The following is a 13907-nucleotide window of genomic DNA, read 5'->3' as shown; positions in this document are numbered from 1 at the left end:
CCTCGTGATGCATGTTGGTGACGAGTTTTTTGTAGGCTTTGGTAGTCACCTGCTCCGCCCTGGCCTCAAATCCCTCCTCGCATCTGTAATAAGTCTGTATACAAAAGCGATGTATCCATTCATTATTTCAAGAAAAGTCCAATGAATACGATGTATTGAGCAATGTTGTGCGAGGGAGACTTACCCAAAACTCTGTCTTCACCCGTGCCGCCTTGTTGAGGTACTCCGCATCGAGGGCGACGGCGTAGTGCTCAAACAAGTAGGCTGGCTCCGTCTTCGATGCGTACGTGACAATGCCGGGGAAGTGTTGCCTGCACAGAAGACCTAGGATGCCGTTGACTAGCCATGCGCTACCACTCGACACAACCACCCAGTTCCTGTACAAGTGATTAAGAAAAAATATTAGTTTTTTTTCATCATATCATATGAAGTAGTGGTGATAACATATAAAGTCACTTACTTTTGCCCTTCGGGGCAAATCACTGGGCGTTGGTGAGGAAGCGGAACCTGTGGGAGGCTCGCGGGACCTCGCAAGTAGACACTCGAAGAGGAGTCGGAGGAAGCGGAACCCATGCCTACCACCTCCCCCCTCCTCCTCCTCGTCCATCTGTCGAACCAGCTCCTCGTCCGACTCGTCCACGGGCGCCACCTCCTCCTCCAGCTCCTCCTCACGCGGCGTGGGAGGAGACAGCCCCCTCCTGCGGCTGGCGGTCCTCCTCCTCCTCCTCCTGTCTGATCCCTCCGCCGCCCCCTCTGCCTCCTCCTGCAGCCGGCATGGTCTTTGGTAAATCGAGTTCACGGACCTGTGATGGTCGCCCGCCATCTTTGTTCAATCACCTACAATAAAAAAGAAAAACAAGACATAATTAGAAATAGGTGCAAAAATGAACAAAACATAATTACAAAAAACATAGTAATACATGTATTAGAAATATATGCAAAAATGGACAAAACATAATTACAAAAAACATAGTATTACATGTATTAGAAATAATCTTCATGATTGAGATTAGCTGGATCATAGGTCTCGTCATCACTATCAACATTGTCCAACTCAACAACACTATCCGAAGGAGGAATGTTGTCTTCATTGTCATTGCCTAAACGTAATTACTCAAGCATTTGTATGTCCTTCAGATTTCACACCTCGTCTCCATCGTCCTCGTCATCATCCCTTTCATTGTCTACTTTCATTCCTATCTCTTCGGTTAAGTCTATGTCAAACCTCGCTTGTAGCCCCTCTTCTTGATAGAACTCTCCATCATATGTGTTTGGGTTAAAGTTGTAATCTTCATCGTTTGGGACAGGTAGTTTACCGTGTGGCGATACCTTGTGCACAATAGACCAACCCTTAAGATGCTCGGCGTCTTTGCAAGCGTATGATGTATAATAAACCTGGACGGCCTGTTGAGCCACAATGTAGACATCTTTTCCTGGATAGACCAAATCCTGTCGAATCTCGACTAGCCCAAGCTTAGGGGTCCGTCTCGTTACTCCAGGATCAAACCAGTGGCATTTGAATATGACAGGAGTAAGAGGTTTGAAACCATAGAATGATAGTTTGTAGATTTCTTCAATTCTTCCATAATAGTCGAGTCCATCAGTGTCGGGCGTAACAACTCCGCAGTTTGTGGTTTTTCGATTGGGCCGACTCTCCTCGTAGCTTATTGTGTGAAAACGATATCCATTCACGTCATAACCGGTAAATGACTTGACCCTAACAGCACAGCCGTTTGCAACCTGTCTCAGCTCGTCACTTATAGGCGCATCAGTTTGGGCTTTCTGTTTCAACCAACAAATGAAATTGGGGCTCTCTGGTCCCACACCCTGTGAAAGAAGGGTATCATTTTCTTACCGGATAGGTTGCCTTGATCCATGCTAGGATTGACGAAGAAATTCCCTGTACCAACGAGAAACAAGGGGGTTGGACGAAGAAACAAGGACATACGTCACATGTAGAGATGTCCTGGTTTGTAAGCATCGTACGTGACAACGTGCACGAAATCTTCTAAAATTTTTATCATAGTCTCCACATACGATATCACGACATCTCAACAAGTTTCATAATTTTTGGACTTCGTTTGTTTTTTATAGAATTTAAAAATACTTCGCACGCAAGTTCACGGTCATGTTTCGTGAACAAGATGTCCGAAATTTCGGATCCGTTCCTGGATACGGCCTCACACTACACTCAGTAACATGACTATTATTTTTTGAATCATTAAATTCCATTATTCGTACCACGTGCAGTTCAAATTTATATTTTTCGAAAAAATTCAAGTAAACAAAATAAAGTAACTAAATATATAAAAAAGCCACAAAAAATCCCCAAATTCTAACAAGGAGTTCCTAGTACTTTAAAAGGGCTGCACAAAAAATTGGGATGCCAAAAACAAAAAAAAACTTTGCTGAGCGCCGAGGTATGGCACTCGGCAAAGGGGGTCTTTGCCGAGTGCCAAGAATAAGGCGCTCGGCAAAGAGGATTTTTTATTTTTTAAAAAAAATTTCTCTTTGCCGAGTGTCTTCACCGGGGCACTCGGCAAAGACATTTCAAAAAAAATATTGAATCTTTGCCGAGCACCGTGTCATCAGGGGCACTCGGCAAAGTATTTTCCAAAAAAAAAATCTTTGTCGAGTGCTTAACAGCAGGCACTCGGCAAAGAAGGACGTGGCCGAACACCGTTACGCGGGGCAGCCTATGCCGAGTGCCGCGCTTTTGCCGAGAGCCTGACACTCGGCAAAGAAGTCGTTTGCCGAGTGCCCTTTTTTGCCTAATGCCCGGCACTCGGCAAAGAACTCTTTGCCCAGTGTAATTCTTTGCCGAGTGCGACACTCGACAAAGAAGGTCTTTACCGAGTGCCTGATTTTTGACACTCGACAAAGAAGTTTACACTCGACAAAGGCCCTGTTTCCAACAGTGAGAAAGCTCTCCAAGGCCCTAGCTGCAATGGCAGAGGAGTCCGGGGCGGCCGATATGGAGGTCCCATGATAGTGCTCATGCATTGTATGATTATTCGAGCAGCAGCCGGTGTCACATCAGGCAAGTTAGGTCCCACCTGTATGTATGCTGTGTTTCAGAAGTAGTTGGTGTGTTGGGAGGGCTGTAATCCAGGAAGTCATCCCTAATTGAGCAGATTTGGTGTGTTTGGGATCGGAATCATGCTGTTGTTCCAATGGGTTGCACATGTGTTAGTTGGGGTTCAATGACTTCCAGGTGTCGGAAGAAAATGGTTGGCAGTCGGTTTGGTGAGTTAGAAGCAGATCGGTTGCTTTTGGAGACCAAGTTGTTATGGCCTTTTGTTATACCCTGAGAATGCGAGTAGTCCATTTAGTTCTTTTCGCCTAGCTTGACAGTCAGTCACATCTGAGAAGCTATCTGCGGTGCTTGCTCATGTAATTGTCTCCTCGCCTTATTAATATATGCCTGCGACTTGGATCATAACGAGATATTCAGGAAACTAGCCTCTACACCGCATCCCATATTCAGTACGGACCATGCATCTAGCAAGATAGAAGAATCCTTAAACCTCACTCGCTAAAGGGAGCATCTATACTATACCTACGACGCAGTTACCCAACCAACGAATTGAAAGGCCTCTCAAAAAGTTATTAATCTGCACCGTCTTTAACCACTTAATAACCCCACGGTAGGTCATGCAGGTCTAATCAAAGATCGATGATGCTCGGATAAGCTATGAACCTAGTCACTGGCCACAATCTTTTTAGGTTAAATGTTTCTGTACTGTGATCCAATCCACCCGATTGGATCAGTCCAATGTGTCTCTCTCTTTCTTTCCTTTTTTTTTTGTTCGAACTAACGTCCAATGTGTGTCTCAGTGCGTGTCTTTTCAGTCGTGTGAGAGCTATCTTCTGAAGATTCATCACTTGGTGCTTATTTTGAGTGTTATCCGGCCGGCATTCACAAATCACAACTCGAGCTTGTAGTCGTGCATTGCGCTCCATTTGACCGCCCCCTGAATTGTAAAGAGTAGAAAGAGAGGTCAGACGAATAATTGTGCTTAAATATGTTTGAAATGATGCGTGTTTCATACAGAAAGATGAGAGTTGTAGTGCTTGCAATGCGAGAGATGCATAGCCTTAGCTTCTGCAGTAGTGCGCGCTCTCGAACTCGAGAAAAAAGCAGCTCATCTTTATGGACGTGGATCTTCGGACTTCAGGCGTCAAGTGCTGCATATATATGGCTGAATGTGATCTCAAATATCAACGAAGACAAATTGGCCACTTTTCAGCGTTTTGAAGGGATCCATACCGGTTGCCACTACCAGCTGGTTGTGATAACAAATTTCAATTTGCGAGCACCCGACAATTTTGAGGAGGACCATTGTTAGAATAAACTATTGTATTCCTCGTGTGAACACAGCAAGAGAAGACGACACCGAAAGCCTTCTTGCTGTGATACTGTAGCCGCTGCAGGTGCAGACGCCGCACGGCTCACCTGCAGCACTGTAGCCATACAGTGGCCGGCGTAGAGTCAGCTCTGTATGTTATCTAGTTACTGTTACAGCATATGGGCTATACTAGGACTAGATGGATAGAGTTGTATAAATAGACTACCACAACAACTCAATAAAGAGAGTTCAGATTTGCCATCTCACAGACAGGGCTTTGGCCAACGCTGGTGTCTTGTATTGTGCGTGCATGCTCTGTTCTCCCTTCTTCCTCTAGCTCCAGCCATAGCGTGTGGGGACGGACAACGCCTGTTCGTGGTCGGCACGACTAGTGGGTGCTCGGCAACACTAGCGGGTGCTCGGCAAGACTGGTGAGTGGTTCACTCACCTGAGCCGGTGATCCTGTGGGCCAACAAGTGGTATCGAAGCCGTACAAGCGTCGTCGTCAGACTAACCGCTGGCGATCATGGACAGTTCGGAGATGGGCGACAGCAGTGGCACTACTGTGGCTGCCCAGCCACGACCGGAGGTCGTTGTTCGCACGGTGCGGGAGGTCAGCGGCACCAGTTGACCGACGCTGACTCGCACCAGTTGACCGACGCTGACTCGCACGGTGCGGGAGGTCAGCGGCACCAGTTCGCACGGTGCGTGGTGGAGACGCGGAACCAGACAGCGGTCGGCATGGCCCGATCCATGATGAAGGCCAAAGGCATGCCAACAAGGTTCTGGGGTGAGTCAGTGACGACGGCGGTGTTTATCCTCAACCGCGCTTCGACCAAGGCCCTAACGGGCAAGACGCCGTTCGAAGCTTGGTATGGGCGAAAGCCGAGCGTATCCTTCCTCTGGACATTCGGCTGCATCGGCCACGCCAGGAAGACGAAGTCAAACCTCACCAAGCTGGAGGACAGGAGCACACCCATGGTGTTCCTGGGCTACGCGGAGGGTACCAAGGCATACCGGCTATACGACCCACGCGGAGACAAGGTGCTTGTCTCGCGCGACGTCGTGTTCGACGAGGAGGCGGCTTGGGACTGGAGCAGTCCGAGCACAGGGAAAGCTAGCGGCTTCACCAGCACCTTCGTCGTCGAGCACTTGGTCATCCACGATGGTGGAGACGCTGGGGAAGAGGTGCTGAGCACTCCGAGAGGAGAGCCGAGCACTCCAGCGGCAAAGCCGAGCACTCCTAGGACAGTGCCGAGCACTTCGGGAGGGGATGCCGAGCACTCAGGGAGGAGTGTCGAGCACTCCTGGAGGGATGCCGAGCACGCCAGGAGTGGCGCCGAGAGGTTCTGCAGTTCTGGTGACCACTTTAGGACGGGTGCCGAGCACTCCCATGGTGGAGCCAAGACATCTTGCAGTGGTGCCAACCACTCTAAGACTGAGGCTGGGTACTCCTACAGTGTGGCTGAACGCTGTAGGAGTTATGATGAGTTGTCCAGAAGTAGTGCCGAGCACTCCAGGTGCTGTGTAGAGCACTCAGGTGGAACAGGAAACTCCATCAATGCTGATTGAGTTTGCCTCATCTCCAAGTGACATCACTGAGTTCGTGGATGCCTACCACGAAGGTGAGGAGGTGCGATTCTATTGGATGGACGACATCGTTGGCGGCACAGGACCCTTAGGACTGGCTGGTCGGCTGCTCAATGACGCAGAGCTGCTGCTTGTCAGTGCAGAGGAACCACCCACGTTCGCGCTAGCCGAGTGGGGCAAAAACTAGCGACGGGCGATGCTGGAGGAGATGAAGGCGATCAAGGAAAATGAGACATGACAGCTTATCGATCCACCTTTAGGATGCCGTTCGATCAGCCTGAAGTGGGTGTACAAGGTCAAGCGAGACGAGCTCGGCGCCATTGTCATGCACAAGGCGTGCCTCATCGTCCGAGGCTTTGTTCAGCGCAAGGGCATAGACTTCGAGGAGGTCTTTGCACCAGTAGCGCGCATGGAGTCGGTCCGTTTGCTACTTGCCTTGGCAGCAGCAAAAGACTGGCGTGTCCATCACTTGGATGTAAAATTGGCCTTCCTCAATGGCAAGCTGGCGGAGACGGTCTTCGTCAGGCAACCTCCAAGTTTCGCCGTTAAGGGAGAGGAGCATAGGGTGCTCCGACTACACAAGACGCTCTACGGGCTACGGCAGGCCCCACGAGCCTAGAACGCCAAGCTTGACGCCACGCTGGGCGAGCTTGGGTTTCAACGGTGCACAACCGAGCATGTGCTCTACACGTGGCAATGGGGGAAGGAGGAGCTCGTCGTCAGCGTGTATGTGGACAACTTGATCATCACCAGCGCGCGTACGGAGGACATCAACAGCTTCAAGCGCAAGATGGCGGCTTATTTTCGAATGAGCGATCTCGGCGCACTCTCCTACTACCTCGGCATCGAGGTGAGACAGGGAAAGGATGAACTCATGCTCGGTCAGAGCGCGTATGCCTCCAAGCTGTTGGAGCGGAGCGGCATGGCTGAGTGCAAGTCATGTGTAACTCCAATGGAGGAGCGGCTAAAGCCGAAGAAGGCCAGCACCACGGCGAAGGTGGATGCAACACTCTACCGAAGTATCGTCGGTGGTCTACGCTACCTAGTCCACATGAGGTTGGACATTGCGTTCGCCGTGGGCTACGTCAGCCGCTTCATAGAGGATCCTCGAAAGGATCATTGGGCTACGGTGAAGCAGCTACTGCGCTACGTCAAGGGGATGGTGGATCAAGGGATCATCTTTCCAAGGACCGGTGGAAGTAGGCTGTAGCTCACTGTGTTCAGCAATGTAGACATGGCGGGGGACATCGACGGACGACGGATCACCTCTGGCGTGCTCGTCTTCCTCGGGTCGGCCCCAATTTTATGGTTGTCGCTGAAACAGAAGGTGGTGGCGCTATCTACGTGCGAGGCAGAGTACGTAGCGGCGGCCACAGTGGCGTGCCAAGTTGTGTGGCTATGCCGGCTGCTGGGTGAGCTGACCGGCGTGGAAGCTCACCCACCAGCACTGATGGTGGACAACTAGCCCGCCATCGCCCTCGCAAAGAATCCAGTTCTGCATGACTAGAGCAAACACATCGACGTGAAGTTCCACTTCCTCAGGAACTATGTCGATGGAGGGCAGATCGTCATCGAGTTCGTCGAAACTGGTCAGCAAGTCGCAGACGTCCTCACCAAGCCGCTCGGACGTCTTCGACTCACGGAGCTGAAGGAGATGATCGGCATGGAGGGCGGTACAAGGGATAGCGGTAGGTTTAGGAGAAGAATTGTTAGAATAAACTACTGTTTTCCTTGTGTGAACACAGCAATGGAAGGCGGCGCTGAAAGACCCCCTGTTGTGATACTATAGCCGCTGCAGGTGCAGGCGACGCCGCACGACTCACCTACAGCACTGTAGCCATGCAGTGGCCGGCGTAGAGTCAGCCCTGTATGTTATCTAGTTACTGTTACAGCATGTGGGCTGTACTAAGACTAGATGGATAGAGTTGTATAAATAGACTACCACGGCTACTCAGTAAAGAGAGTTCAGATTTTCCATCTCACAGACAGGGCTTCGGGCAACGCTGGTATCTTGTGTTGTGCGTGCATGCTCTGTTCTCCCTTCTTTCTCTAGCTCCAGTCATAGAGTGTGGAGACGGACAATGCCTGTTCGTGGTCGGCACGACTAGCGGGTGCTCCGCAACACTAGCGGGTACTCGACAAGGCTAGTGAGTGGTTCACTCACCTGAGCCAGTGATCCTGTGGGCCAACAACCATCACGTGGCAGGAGGCTCTATGGTTTGTACCCTTTTTTACTAGTACGGAAATGATTTTTTAGAGGCACCACCTTTTACTAATAAAAGCGGTTGTCGTAGCATGCCGTCAATAACCTTCATGGGAGGCACTGTAGCTATACAACTGTTGCTAGAAATTAATTTTTAAAGACAGTTCCATTAAAAAATCCGCCTATAAAAATGTATCTATTTTTAGGGGCGGTTCTATTAAGAAAACCGCCTCTGAAAATGATATTTTCAAGGACGGTAGCTTATGTCAACCGTCTCTAAAAATAGTAATTTTCAGAGGAGGTTCTCTTAAGACAACTGACTCTGAAAATTTCAGAGATGGTTGACTAAGTCAACGATCCTTAAAAATAGTTGCAGCATAAATAAATTCATATCTTTTTTAAATGAAGTTGAATAAAGACAAACTTTATATCAAAATTATAGAGCTCGACGAGGTCTAAAACTTTGTAGTTGATAAAATTTTTGTTTGAGATCATTTAGGGTTCCAAATATATAAATTAAGTCTCAGATTTTGATTTTTGAATTTTTAAAATTTTTCAAATGACCTTGGATGGAGAAATATTCTATATCAAAGTTATAGTGCTCGATGAGATCTAAAACTTTGTAGTTGAAAGTTTTCTCATTTAAGATTATTTATGAGTTAAAATATTGATTATAAGATTTATACGTATTAGTATAAATAGACAGCATCGTAGAACTAGACACAAGTGACTAGGTGGTGCAGTGGTAGGAGAGAGAGAGGTTATGGGTTTGACTTATTCAAAACAAGTGAAAAATGAATTCTGTGAGCGGTGGCCAGTCCTCAGCCCTTCTGGCTCCATTAGAATTATTTTTTTCTTACTTTTTAAAAATCCTGGGTGTATTCAAAACAAGTGAAAAATGAATTCTGTGAGCTGTGGCAGTTCCTCAACCCTTCTGGCTCCATTAAAATTATTTTTTTCTTACTTTTTAAAAATCTTGGGTGTCGGCACTTATTCAAAACAAGTGAAAAATGAATTCTGTGAGCTGTGGCCGGTCCTCGGCACTTCTGGCTCCATTAGAATTATTTTTTTTCTTACTTTTATTAGACTCTAAATGATTTTTTTAGTTAACCGTCTCTGAAAATCGATTTTTATAGACGGTTTTAAAACTGCCTCTAAAAATCACTTATTTTTACAATCACTGGTATAGTAGCGGTTTTAAAACCGTCTCTGAATATCACTTTTGACCGTCTCTAAAAATGTTTTTCTGTACTAGTGTCTTTCGAATGGTAAATCGTTTTAGCTTTTTAAATATATGGTTTTTCTTTTGTATCCAGACCTAACATATATCTAGATGTATATCAAAAGATATGTATCTGCCCCGGCCGATGTCTTCGTCGTAGCCGTGGCACGCGTTAGCCACGACTAGCTGACCCTCGAGTTGAGGCCTAGAAGGACCCTTTTCGGGCTCGACTCGTTGATGGTGTCATTGTGGCCGGGCGTAGAACAGGTCGATCGAGACATCGCGGATAACCCAATGTTGGAGGAGCCAGCCGCCACCCAGACCGCTGGAGCCCTGCAAGAGGGCCTTTGCCTCTAGCTCTTGTGGCACCTTCCCTAGAGGATGAAGTCCACATAGGCAGCAGGTATCGGTCCAGCGCACCGCTTTGGTTCGTCAAGAGAACTTTGCTTGCCAAGTAGCCGCTCTCCAGGTGAAGACTGTACCCACGAGCATGGGCAACGGACTCGACTCAACTGTCGCCTGAGCTGGGGCAAGGCTTAGCCCAGGATACCCTGCTAGAGCCCCCTCCACCAGGCTTTGGGCGGGCCCTGTCCTTGGTTGATGCTGGTTTTGTTCACCTATGTATGCCACCGAGGGATTCCTCCGCCATCCAGTGCTTCAAGAGCTTCACCGAGCGAGTGCTTCGCAAGTCAAACTCTCATACGACAACCTCCCATGCCATCGAGAGTCAACAACAACTAACCAGTCATTGCTCCCACTATGGAGCAAGCGCCTGGTGGTACAGAGCCTCACTTTGGTGCTAGCGTCGAAGCGAGGTGAAGTCCTAATCACCGGGTCAAGCGCTTCCAATGTCGAAGCACTGAGAGAGCCCTTCCTAGCTTGCCAACTAGGGTCTCGCAGCCAGCAGTGGTGACACAAGGGCTCAACTTAGACCGCATTGTTGTCCCTACTTCGGTTGTTTAGCCCCTGAGTTCATAATAGCTTAACGTGAACCTGGAAACTAGGGAGGTCCAGTTTTCTATTGTAACTCTAGACCACCTTGGACGTCTGAAGCGCGTTGTTCTTATGTCCAAACTTCTTCTATCTCAACGATAATGATGTGCAAACATTTTACGTATTCATGAAAAAAATAAAATAACTTATAATTTAAAACAAGAAAATAATAGGTACCAACTGTTGCCATCTATATTTTCTTGGCCGTTCTAATTTCCTGATGAGTCCTTTTATACGGTACCATAGTGCTAGCATCCGGACGTCCGGACGGACACCAGCGTCTGGACACCCGCATGCGTCTCGCACGCCGACGGGACGTCGCTCGCGGCACCAGACCGTGTGCAGGGACCGCTCGCGCCCCCTCCGCTTCTAACGTACATTGCAATATGTACAACATCTGATCTATTTTTGTAATATCTAGAAGAAACATTTGCAAAATGGGTCCGAAACAAATGAAACACTTGCAAAAACACCTGAAAAACACTTGAAAGCCATTGCAAGCATATGCAACATACAGATAAAACACTTGCAACATATGTGTGAAATATATGCAACATACAGATAAACACACTTGCAACTTATGTCTAAAAATTTTTTGCTTCTAGTTAGATGATTTCAGTTAATTTTGTAATGTAAGTACCTGCTCCTCTTTTAATTTTAAAAAAAAGTTTTCACACTGTGGGGATCTCCCCCTAGTCTTTGCCGTAAAAAAAACTTACGTCTAAAAAAGTGAAATATTTGGAAAAGACGTTTGCTACATACGCATATATAGCCATTGCAATATATGCAATATTCATATGAAACACTTGCAACATACCTCTGATATATCTAAAACACTTAAAATATATGCTTGCAACATGTCAAGCGCGACACTCTAGTGAGCGGCGACCACCATGCCAGGCGTGTTGAGGAGCTCGATAACCGCCTTGATGGGTAGATCGAGGCTAGGGAGGCAGCAGAGCAAAGAGCACCACGGACTTGGCCACCGCGAGCTTCTTCTACTAGGCAGATCGGGGCATGAGGAGCCTCGAGGCCGGCGCGAAGTACGGCACGGTCGCGACGACGCAGGGGGGAGTGGGAGGTGCGACTCCAGCGGCGGAGCCTGGCGTCGCAGATGCGGCTGGAGGCCCCGGGGTGGAGGAAGAGGGAGTGGTCGCCACTAGCGGCGGTGGATAGGGAGCGGAGCTTGCGGTGAGCGCATGAGGCGGAGCGAGAGTTTTTTTTTTTTTTTTTGGTTGGGGGAGGAGGTGTCCGCACGCCCTCATTGCAGCATTACCGTATACGGTATAATCCAGAGCGAATGCTCTTGCAGACCGCATTGTAAGCTGTTCAGCTACACTACACATATTTTGGCTCTACGACCTGCTGCAGAATCAACCTGTTTGGCTGTTTGTCCCTGTGGAGTACGTGTACCGTATGCGTGCAGCTGTAGCTGCAGCGGCAGTCGAATAAGCTCAGAGTCGATCATGCTGAAACTGAAAGGAGATATGCAACTCACCTGCCGGTTCTTTTTTTTTTTTTTTGGATGACTGAATCAGCCAATCAGGGATATCTAAGCTTAGTAGCAGCAAAGCTCCAAGAAAGTTCTGTTTTGTAGTATAGTACCAAGCCTAATTCAGAGCGAACAAGTGTGCCACTGCCATTCGCATCAACCGCATTCAGAAAAAAATAACGTTAAAATTATCCAGAACCCCGCAGGATATGCACGCAGCCACGCAGCTAGCGTACCATTGTACAGAGCTTTATGGTTTTAACTGCGTGCGCTGATGGATCTAACCACCATGCTAGAAAAAATGTCACGGGCTCTTTCCGGCAGAAGACGCTCTATGGACTCGTGCCGCGTAAGATCCTGATCATTCAGCAAAAAGAACCCAATTAGTCAATCTCCACTCGCACGATGTCATGATGACGCTTCAAGCAAGTTTCTGACTCCAACTGACTGCAGCTATTGCTTGCACACATGCTCTCGGCCGAACGTGAAATATGTTTGCTAGCCCGTCAATGCTAGATCACTACGACAGATCATAGTTAGGTTTATGTTCCCAGTCAAATTCGACAGGTATTTGCAATATTCTATTCTGAATATAAATCATAAGTTCATAGCAGAGGTAATATGCACGATTACAGTACAAATAAAATAGAACGTGCTATTCTCAAAAATCAATATACACCTAAACAGATAGTACTAGAAGCAATATAATAAACCATAATGGTTTAGAAGATTGTACCATTGAGCTGGAACGGTGTCGAGGTTATCAGTGGCGCTGTTACTCAGGGTTTAACAGAGCCTCGTTGATGCAGTGAACATAGCTAATGTAGTGTAGCAACTTGGCGTAGCGCAGTGACTTGACATAGTGACAGTCCATACGGCGATGATCGAGCTGATTGTCAGTAGATGATGTCGTCGTGACAAGTGGAGGAGGGATGTTGTTGACGACTACGTTAGCGAGGACTAGTCAAAGCAGTACCGCGCGCGCAACATTGTCTGCCTTAGCCTGAAGGTGACCCGTGATGAACGCGCACGAAACGCTTTCCAAAAACCTTATTTTCCCTTTCCTAGTGCTGGATGACAAGAGCGGGAGGTTCTAGTGGGAGGAATAGATTATGGTGGCGGCACAATTCAGAGAGGAGAAAAGTTAAAACTAGTTAACTATGTTAGGATTTTCCAAACTATGAGCTCCTAATATAGTAATTTATGTACACTTTTCTGAGAGAATTCCATGTGTTTCATCGAATGATTCAACAATACTAGGAAAGTCACTGAAAAATTGGTTTGGACATGAGCACATCAAATTTTTCAATGGCTTCCGCGGTGTTGTTGAATCATTCGATGGCACACATGGAATTCTCACACACTTTTTCTCATGAGGAGTTGGTCCATATAGAGAGAGAAGAACCTCTTACCTCTTCATCAACTAGAAATATGGTACTACTTGATGTTGTATCTTCAACCTCTACTCGTGAGCATAAATATTAATGCCCACTAGAAAACATAGGCAATTGGCTTTTGAGATTTATTAGAATTCTGCATATGGGCTTAAGGGAACTAGCCCATATAATTCTAATAGACCCACGCCGATTGCACACACCGTACACTCCGTTATGTTACACTGTTTACACCGTCCACAAGAGGCTATTTTGTGTGCGCCCTGGTTGAACCCAAGTTAGATTCAATTTCCATGTTTGATTTGGTTCGTTTTTTCCTGACGTATCTATATCCTACTCCCGATAGACCTAACACCATATACAAAGGGTTACAGTTTATGAGGGGTCCAATCAATCAGATCAACACAATTTTAACTTTTTGCCTTTTATGACTTTTATTTTTTTTCTATTTTGCCCTAATCACTTCTAACCCCGGTATGTTGTTAGCAGATCTACTCTTGTTTCCTAGCAGAGTCGTTAAAAAGTGTGTTGATGCCAATTAGAGCCACACACACCAACAAGAGCTAGCACGCTCGAGGCTGCACACGGCCTAGCATGCAACAAAGAGGAGTTCAAACAACGAGGCGGACCAGCAAGTCGGTCGTGCGATGTAGACGTATGTTCT

General features: G+C 47.4%; 1 protein-coding gene across 1 annotated transcript; it reads left to right on the top strand.

The window, feature by feature from the left end:
• The first annotated feature begins 6729 nt into the window (after positions 1 to 6729).
• Positions 6730 to 7149, top strand: LOC136511106 (uncharacterized mitochondrial protein AtMg00810-like). Its single transcript, XM_066505312.1, has one exon. It carries the CDS (start codon positions 6730 to 6732, stop codon positions 7147 to 7149), a length of 420 nt encoding a protein of 139 aa, XP_066361409.1.
• Positions 7150 to 13907: the final 6758 nt, after the last annotated feature.

Source organism: Miscanthus floridulus, chromosome 16 (genome assembly GCF_019320115.1).
Source record: "Miscanthus floridulus cultivar M001 chromosome 16, ASM1932011v1, whole genome shotgun sequence".
Taxonomy (NCBI): domain Eukaryota; kingdom Viridiplantae; phylum Streptophyta; class Magnoliopsida; order Poales; family Poaceae; genus Miscanthus; species Miscanthus floridulus.
The sequence above is the reverse complement of the archived record's forward strand: the minus strand, read 5'-3'. Positions and strand labels throughout refer to the sequence as shown.

Excerpts from the sequence above, each read along its gene's own strand:
- LOC136511106 (XM_066505312.1), top strand. The coding sequence starts at position 6,730 with ATGGCGGCTTATTTTCGAATGAGCGATCTCGGCGCACTCTCCTACTAC.